Source organism: Solanum tuberosum, unplaced genomic scaffold (genome assembly GCF_000226075.1).
Source record: "Solanum tuberosum cultivar DM 1-3 516 R44 unplaced genomic scaffold, SolTub_3.0 scf00314, whole genome shotgun sequence".
NCBI classification, from domain to species: domain Eukaryota; kingdom Viridiplantae; phylum Streptophyta; class Magnoliopsida; order Solanales; family Solanaceae; genus Solanum; species Solanum tuberosum.
The window spans coordinates 133,737-142,965 of NW_006239241.1; the positions used below are offsets into that span (position 1 = coordinate 133,737).

General features: G+C 30.6%; 1 protein-coding gene across 2 annotated transcripts in view; it reads left to right on the forward strand.

Moving 5' to 3' along the window:
• LOC102605245 (protein MADS AFFECTING FLOWERING 5-like) overlaps nucleotides 1-2,804 on the forward strand; it is an 11,646-nt gene extending 8,842 nt beyond the window's left edge. For both annotated transcript variants that reach the window (XM_006360193.2, XM_006360192.2), the window contains exons 3-7: nucleotides 1,000-1,055; nucleotides 1,126-1,225; nucleotides 1,724-1,765; nucleotides 2,362-2,403; nucleotides 2,506-2,804. In XM_006360193.2, the coding sequence (XP_006360255.1) occupies nucleotides 1,000-1,055; nucleotides 1,126-1,225; nucleotides 1,724-1,765; nucleotides 2,362-2,403; nucleotides 2,506-2,619 (354 nt within the window). In that variant the 3' untranslated portion in view covers nucleotides 2,620-2,804. The remainder of the gene's footprint in view (nucleotides 1-999; nucleotides 1,056-1,125; nucleotides 1,226-1,723; nucleotides 1,766-2,361; nucleotides 2,404-2,505) is intronic.
• Nucleotides 2,805-9,229: the final 6,425 nt, after the last annotated feature.

A 9,229-nucleotide genomic window follows, 5' to 3' on the forward strand; every position in this document is an offset into this window, starting at 1 on the left:
TTTTTTTTTGATAACCGAGAAATCCGTCTGTGACCCGCCCTTTGGACCAATCACAGCCTTCTAAACTCGGTGGATAATGGGCCCGCCCCTCTACCCTTCTCCACTTAAATACCGGGCTTTGCTTTGCATGGTGTGGGGCTTGAACCTGTGACCTAAGCCACAAATCCTCCACCTTTTGCCACTTGAGCTAGGCCTTGGGGGCAAGAACTGATCAATATCTAGACGGAACTATTCTGGATAAACTTTGAAATACATGTAATTCCTGCTTTATTAAAAGGTCCGAAGATACTAAGAGTTTGTTTGGATTTGACTTAAAACTTATGACTCATAAGCATAAGCCATAAGTTAGGAATCTTAACTTATGATTGTTGACTTATTTTTGTTATTTTGACTTAAAAATAAGTCTATCCAAACAAGCTCTAAGCTAGTGTTTGCCCATATATTTAAAAATAGTTTTGGAACTTGAAGTTGTATTTGGACATAGAGAGATTTGAAGATGCATTTTTTTTGGAAAAAATTGAAGTTCTATGAGTGGAAATAAAATTTCACCCAAGAACTGCTCAAGACCAGTTTTTGGAACTTGAATGTAGACAGATTTTCTAAAACTGACCAAATTTCAGGAACAAACAATGTTTCAATTTATTTTTTTCCGAAAATCTACACTAAAGTCTATGGACATACGGAAGCTATATATACATGTTAGCTTTGATGTGCCACCTCCCGGACTGGAAGGTCCAAATTATAATAATGTCATGCTGCTGTTCGACTGAAATGTACCTACCAATAACACTCAATAGTATTTCATCAAATCGTGGAAGCATGCTCTGACTAGTTGTTCATTCATGTAGCTAATACGGTTGATTAGTAACTTATCATCAATTCATTGCGTATTTTGCAATGTATCCACAAAAGCATTTGTGTGTTATTAATGTTATCTTGGATAGTCATACTTACATTTTTTGTGCTGAAAGTTTTCCAATCATTTTGAGGTGGAAATAGCACTCTAAATACTCAGGGTTCACAACAATGGGAGAACTGCTACAAACAACAGAAAGGTACTGATCTTATTCTTCACTTTTGTTTCTTAAAGCTTATACCATTGATTCTCTTGTCTCAATTTAACAGGCAACTCGAGGAAACTACTGATGATGGTCTCGCTGTGACTGACCTTATCCATTTGGAGAACGAACTTCAAACTGCTCTAATACAAGTCAGATCTAGAAAGGTCTTTCTACTTTCCTCTGTACCTCGCCCGGTCGCCCCTATTTGAATTGCATCATTTGGAACTCTTGAAAGCTGTCACAACGTCATGTGTTCTAATGCTTTGTTTCATGATTTATTTTCTAATCCAAATAGTATGAAACCATAATTGTTTGTTAATCCCTCCAGCTACATCCGGGGGCGGAGCCAGCTTGGGCCTATGGGGTTCATCCAAACCCCCTCCGGCAAATTTTTTTACTATTTATACATGGTTAAAATTATTTTCTATGTATATAAGTAGATGTGAACCTTCTTCAGCTAGTTCGTGTGTTTACTTCTTCACATTTTTAATACAAATCTTGGCTCTGCCACGGGCGATACCTCTTATTTTTGCTTACTTTTTCTTCGTCTTTTATAAGCATTTGCATTTATTTTTTACATAATTTTCGACTTCAGTATTATAATCTGGTTCTCACTTAGTACCTCAGAATGAAGCAACTCTTAATAGTTTTATTTTCTGCAGTCACATTTGTTGCTTGAATCTGCTAAGGGTCTTCATGAGAAGGTACGTTTTCATTTCCACTTGCACATCCCACTGCATCTTCAGGGCAGCATTGATTCCCTGAACTTTGACTTCACAGATCAAGGTGCATTGGATTTAGGTTTAGCTTATTCAAACCTCGTCTATCAGAAAAAATGTTGCTCGAACTCTTCAAAGATCGTCCTTCAAAAGCTAAGCATTTTCAATGATACGACAAAAGTGCGGCAGAATTTTTTTTGAGGGTTCGAGCAACACATTTTCATTTACTAAACTGTACAATTCTGGTGTTGAATATTTCCTCTTTTCCGGGGTTATAGGACACACCATCCTTGGTTTCAACTGAGGATTAGTCACTAGTACTTGCATGCTATGTTAAATGTCACAAAACATCCATTTGCCCTCATCAGTTTCTTGATAGGCTGGTCTAAAGTATTAAGTATGTTAAAGACTTAATTGACTACCAAACTTATAAACTAGGCTTCTTTTTTGATTAAATCTCATACAATTGTCCCCGCTCCTTCAAGTGGACGGAATTAATCAACAGTCAATTCTTATCAGATATCTTTAATATCATGTTAATTTTTCCAATAGACTGAACATGATACCCTTAATTATTGCAGGAAAAACTGCTGCAAGAGGAAAAGAAACATCTGGAGGACAATGTAAATATTACCTCACAAAATTTGCTCTTCAGTACTTGTATGATAAATTAGACCTCTTTCATGTTATTCTAACTAACCACATGCATTATGCCCATAATGCAGATAGCTAGTATCAAGAAAAACAGAGAAGTGAATGAGATGTCTACGGATTTCGCCGACTTTCCAGTACCCCATATAATTTGTGGACAACAGAGAATGACCCTGAATTTCCTCTAGTAATTGTCATTGTACTTGTCAAATAGCCCCTTGTAGAGGCCCCAGGGGAATAATTTGCGAAATGAGCCAAAGTCAAGATGTATCCGGATATAACTAATACTGTGCAGCTTCAATAAAACTAACTATTGTTTCTATTTGGATGATGAACATTTAGATTTGTACAATCACTTGGTTGGGAACATTTAGATATCCTCTTAAGCAAATATCAAGGTTTTCCCTTTTTTTTGTTTGAATGAAGTATTCTTCCATCGCGATCAACATGGTTGGTAGGGAAGGAGTAAACTTCTCGTCTTCAAAGTGAAAAAATATAACAAATGTCTTAAGTTTGGTTTTGACAAGTTAAATTTCAGGCAAAAATGTCTTAAGGTAGACTTAGCTTGAAGAGTAAAGAAGGATGTTCTCAGGCTATAATATTAAAGGCTTTTTAAAAAATTGAAGAGCAATACTGCAAAATGAATTCAAAATTTGAAATCCTTCATATATTTATATTGATGATACTTGGCTAGTATCAAGTGTACCAGTACTATTGGACTTCACTCATTACTGTACCAAAAGTTATTGGAGGAAAATCTCCTCCGTTGAGAGTACGTATGATATAATATGTAATCTAGCCAATCACTAGATGCGAATGCAAGGGTTGGGAGCAGTGGCGGAGCCACCTTACTATTAGGGGCTCATCCGAACCCCTTCGGCGGAAAATTATATAACTTATACATGGTTAAAATAACTTTTTAGATATATATAATAAATGTTGAACCCCCTTCAGCTACTTCGTGTGTTTATTTTTTTAGATTTTGAAACATCCTTATTGAAAATTCTGGCTCCGTCACTGATTAGGAGCAGGGGTACACGGTCGAATAGTCAAGGGTTGCGAAAAAGACGGTATTTAGAATGTTACTTAGTTTGTGAAACTTTTTTTTTTTTTTACTTTCATCAGAGTAGTCTTTTTTTATTATTATTTTTATAAAATTTGTTTTTTCTAGAGAATATATTTCAAAATAGTTTTATTAAACAAACATAAGAAAATTAAAAAATATCATTCCAAAACTGAAAAGCATTTTCCGAAAAATGCTTCTCTCTCTCCCTGTATATATATATATATAGTCGGTCGGGGAGCCACCTTATCATTAGGGGTTCATCCGAACCCTTTTCGCAGAAAGTTATATTATATTTACATGGTTAAAATAACTTTTTAGGTATATATATAGAGTAGATGTCGAACCCCTTTCGGCTACTTCGTGTGTCTATTTCTTTAGATTTTGAACCCCTTATCAAAAATTCTGACTCCAGCCACTGTATATAGTATATACCTCTTAAAATTTACAAATTGGAAGCAGCGGGCAATACATACAAACTGGAATGGAGACTTTGATGGACGGCCTTATATAACCTGAGGTAATGGTGGAGAGCTAGAGGTCAAATTACGTGTTCGATCAAAATCAGTAATTTTAATTAAACTTTATATTCAATATATATGATAAATTATTAATTTTTAGAACTTAAAGACTCAATAACTAAAATCTTAAATGGATAAACTTCAAATTGCGACTCTGCTTCTTTTGTTTCAAAGTTTAATCATTACAATAAAATTCAAACTTTATAAAAAGAAAGAGAGTAAAATCAGTTCGTTGAACTTACATATAATTGATGAAGAAATGTAATGCAGCTTATCTTCTCAAATGATTTTTCCACTATTTTAGACTTTCCTCTCACTGTGGGTTTTCCGTACAAAATACGGTTTTTCTTATTGAGAAACCATAATACACTTGTTCATGTGCCACATATATAGGTAAATGTGAAGATTTTTTTTACATTAAATAATAATATAGTTTATATATATATATATATATATATATATATATATATATATATATATATATATATATTAATCATGATGAAATGTAATTGTGTTTTTGGTGTAAATTTGAGTGAAAATAGTTATCAAATATTCGCATTAGTTACTTATTCATCAAATTATTTTTCAGAAAGGCTAATATTAAATATTAATTAATAAAGATAGTATGGTAAAATAGTCATATTAATCATTATTTTCTTAATAAACATATCAAATTCAAATGTGATAAGTAAAAGTGCACAGAGAAAGTATTTGATATTTAAGTGAAATTAATCTATTCTATTAATTGTCAATAATTTAAAATTAAAATAAAAATATTATGATTTATAATTCTTATCATGTAAAAATACATTGTAAAATATTGATCAAAATTCAATAACTTTAATTTATTTGATTGAAGAGATATACTCTAGATAGTTCATATAAATGGCAATAAAGATGAATAAATTTAGAAAGAAACAAGTGGTGGCCTTCGTGCAACTTTGGCCAAAAAAAAAGAAAAAGAAACGACACAAAACACCACGTCGCAACTACGTACATCGAGGAAAACTATCTTTTTTTCCTTTTCATTTGACGTTCAACTAATAAAATTTATGTAAATATATTTTATTTCAGAAACAAAATAATTCCTTATGAAAAATGAATTTCATATTTAGAGTTTTTTTATTTGAATTTTTTACTTTAAAAGAAAGAATATTTATCACTCGATAGTAATTTTTAATTATTTGAGATTTCGAGTAATCGACCACTATAGTATGTGCCACGTAACAACTACGTAGACAAATTAATGGAGACATACACTACGCTGGAAATTGTCAGTGTGGGTTCGTCTATAGTTTCCTATTTATTCTTTTAATTTTTTTTAACAAATTAGTAAGTATTAAAATTAGAATAATTATTGCAAATTAAAGCTTAATTACTAAGTATTATTTATAAATACTACAAAACTTTATTATTTGAATGGAAAAGAGTTAATTTGAATCTAAATAGGTTAACTTTGAATGGTTAAAACCGTCTGAATTCATTAATTTGCATAGAGGTTATTTAGGTCGAGTCAAACCAACTTTTAGATGGGTGAATTATATAGATCAAAATAGACTGAATTAATAAACGAATTAATTATTAACCTGTTCAAACTTGAATGAATTAAATATTTTATATTTTTATGAACTAATTTTGTCACCTAAAAAATTATGTTATTCATTGAGAATTTATCCTTAATTAATCTTGATGAATTATAGTTAATTTAGTTTCATCTTAAATAGCACGAACCCTATTGGTTGATACATATATAATTTATATATTTAGACCTGACAGTTTTAGCTCATAATGAAGGGTCACATGTAGAGTTGCAGGCTTACAATAACGTGATGATCAGTGACAAAGTCAGAAATTTCACAAAAAATGTCTTAAAAAAAGTGAAAATAAAATAAAAATTATTGCTAGTGAGATTTGAATATATGAGTATCTATAGCATTAGCTCTTTCAAGGCATCTAAAATCACGTGGCTACAATACCTTATTATGTCAAGGGTATCCAGAATATGTTATTTAATCACTTCGTATATCATTTTACTTTTATATATGCGACTCCCTCTGTCCCAATTTATATGACTTACTTTCCTTTTTAGTCAGTCCCAAAAAGAATGACACATTTCTATTTTAAGTAACAATTTGCCTATAAAATGTCTTTTTTACCCTTAATGAAATGATTTACAACCACACAAATTTCTATCATTCATTTTGGACCACAAGTTTTAAAAGTCTTTCCATTTTTCTTAAAGTTTGTGCCAAATCAAAGTACATCATATAAAAATGGGACGGAGGGAGTATTATTTTTCGACGATATCACAAAGCTACACCCCTGGTGATGATACTAGCAATACACAACTTAAACGGAGTTAATACATATATTATTTTTGTTAATACACTCTACCAAACTGCCACTAATAAAAATATTAAAGCTTACATTAAATTCACAAAATTTGATTTATTGTTATAAAATATTATAGTGTGGATGTCCACTACACCAAGAAATTACGCTCACCCATTATCTCCATTACTTTCCTCCATTATGAAGATAACCATAACATCCGTAACCTCCAACTTTATAACTATTATTCTTGTAACCTTTCATTTCCATAACCTCCTCCATTATATTCATGTTAATGTCATGTTTATGACTAACCTTTTGTATGCCTCTATGTTACACTATAAATAGAGACATAAGAGTTCATATTGTATACACTTGAAGAGTTGGAATAATAAGAAAAGCTCTCATCTCTTGTCTCCCTATTTCTATTGCTTTCATCTTTTATATTTCTTGTCTTATTTTGCTTTAGTTTTATCTTCTATTTCTATTGCTTTCATCTTCTATATTTCTTGTCTTATTTTGCTTTAGTTTTATAACAATTCTAAATTTGTCTAATACATATAAAGCCTATTTAATTTGTGTTTGTTGCTTGCGATTATATAAGATATTTTCTTATAATAAAAAAAACCCTGAAAGAAAAGAAGTTATTCTAAGTACGTAATTAAGGACAATTATCTCCAAAAAAAAAACTACCATTCATACGTTGAATATACAAGAACAATTATCTCCAAAAATTTTTTACCATTCATACGTTGTATATACAATGTGTTATGTGTGTATATGTGTTGCATCGTATGTATCAAAATGTATATACACTACTACATATCATATTATATACTTAAATATATATATATAAAATGAAGAAATGAAAAAAATTCTACGGTGGCTTGGAGAAAAAAGGTTTTAAAAATATAGAAAGAACTTCTTAAAATTCAATACAAATATATGTTGCTTAATCTAAAGGGATAAGAGTCTGAAAAATATCTCAACTTGGGCCGAATTTGCTGTTACGATACCAAACTTTCATGAGGACCTATTATCCCTCTGAACTATTTAATAGTGTATTTTTTACCCCCTGAGCTATTTAACAGTGTATACGTGGACACATTACTATTTATAATTATGCAATATTTTTTATGTCCACGTGGGCACATATATATGTTTAAAATACAGTATTAAATAGTCTAGGGGGTAATAGGTCCTCATGAAAATTTGGTATCATAACAGCAAATTCGGCCAAAGTTGAGATATTTTTCGAAACTCTTATCCATAATCTAAAGTGAGTAATTATAAGACTCTATTTAAGGTTTAAACTATATGATCGGGTAATGAAGTTGTAATATTACCTTTACATATGATTGATAACCTAAATTAAATAACATTTATTAAGAAATTTTATGTACGTCATTTCGCGTGGCATAAACTTTCTCTGTCTAACAATACGTTTGTCCACTAGACTTTACACACTTTTAAGAAACTATAAATAGAAGAGTAGAATTGCTCCTTTTCTGACCCGACACAACCTTTAGTTGTCCCTTTCACTAATTAATGATATTCAGCTGCCATTCAAAATGATGATTTCGTGTGTTTATACATGATTATATTCAAAATATATATATTACTTATATTTATACATCATATACAAGATAACTAGTTAATACTTTTGCTCACTATAATTTTGGAGACTGTAAAACAAGCAAGGATTGGAATAGAACACATGAAAATACAAGACAAAGTGCATTTTCAGTCTTAAATATGTGATTTTCTTTTAAATGGACCTTATTTCAATTCTTATCATTTTTTTTTTGTAAAAATTACTCCCTTCATCCAATAACAGTTATCCACTACATTAAAAATAGTTGTCCAACAATACTTGTCCAATTTAGAAAATTAAGAGATAATTTACCTTTTGTGTCTATTTTATCCTTGTGTCTAGTTATCATCTAACACATTTCTCAAATCATTAAATTTAATAAAGTCAAAGGATAATATAGTAATATTACCCTTATTATTTATTGTTTCTTAAGGGGTGTGTCAAGTCAATACTGAACAACTATTTACAAAGTCAAAGAATAATATAGTACTCCCTTTGTCCAACAATATTTGTTCACTATTGACTTTGCACACTTCTTAAAAAACTAGAAATAAAAAGGTAATTTTACTATATCATCCTTTAAATATAATAAATACGTCTTGAAAAATGTAATAAAGAAATAACTATAATTAATGATAAGGGTAACCTAGGAACTAAGTGTAAAATTATCCGTTGATTTCATAAAGTGGACAAGTATAGTTGAACATCCCAAAATAATATAGTGGACAACTATTGTTGGACGGAGAGAATAATATTATCCCTATTATTTATTATTTCTTAAGGGGTGTGTCAAGTCAATAGTGAACAACTATTGTTGGACAGAAATACAAATACTCAATTTCTTTTTATGTTTTGTTTTTTCTTTCTATGTTTTGTTTTTTTCTAGGAAATTTGCACTTTCAATCCTTTGAATATTGATAAAAAAATTTTAAAAGATTTGCAGTGTCAATTTGATTGGAACTTGATTGAGCTGGATTTGGTGATTATTGAAGGTGAAAATTCAGAAATTTGAAGGTCACCAAGCCTTGTGTTATTCTAGATCTGTAAATCAATCTTGCAAAATAGATTGATAGAGATTAAAATCGATTCTAACCGATTTGGGGAACTGAAAAATTGATAAAGAGGATGACCTAGTTCGTCTTTGATTTTGTGTAATAGTAACGGTATATATATATATAGTTAACACTATTACACATCATGTTATATTATGCCATGAAAATAATTGTTGGAACGAAATTGGAACCCCCCCCCCCCCCCCCCCCCCCACAACAACAACAAACAAGTCATTT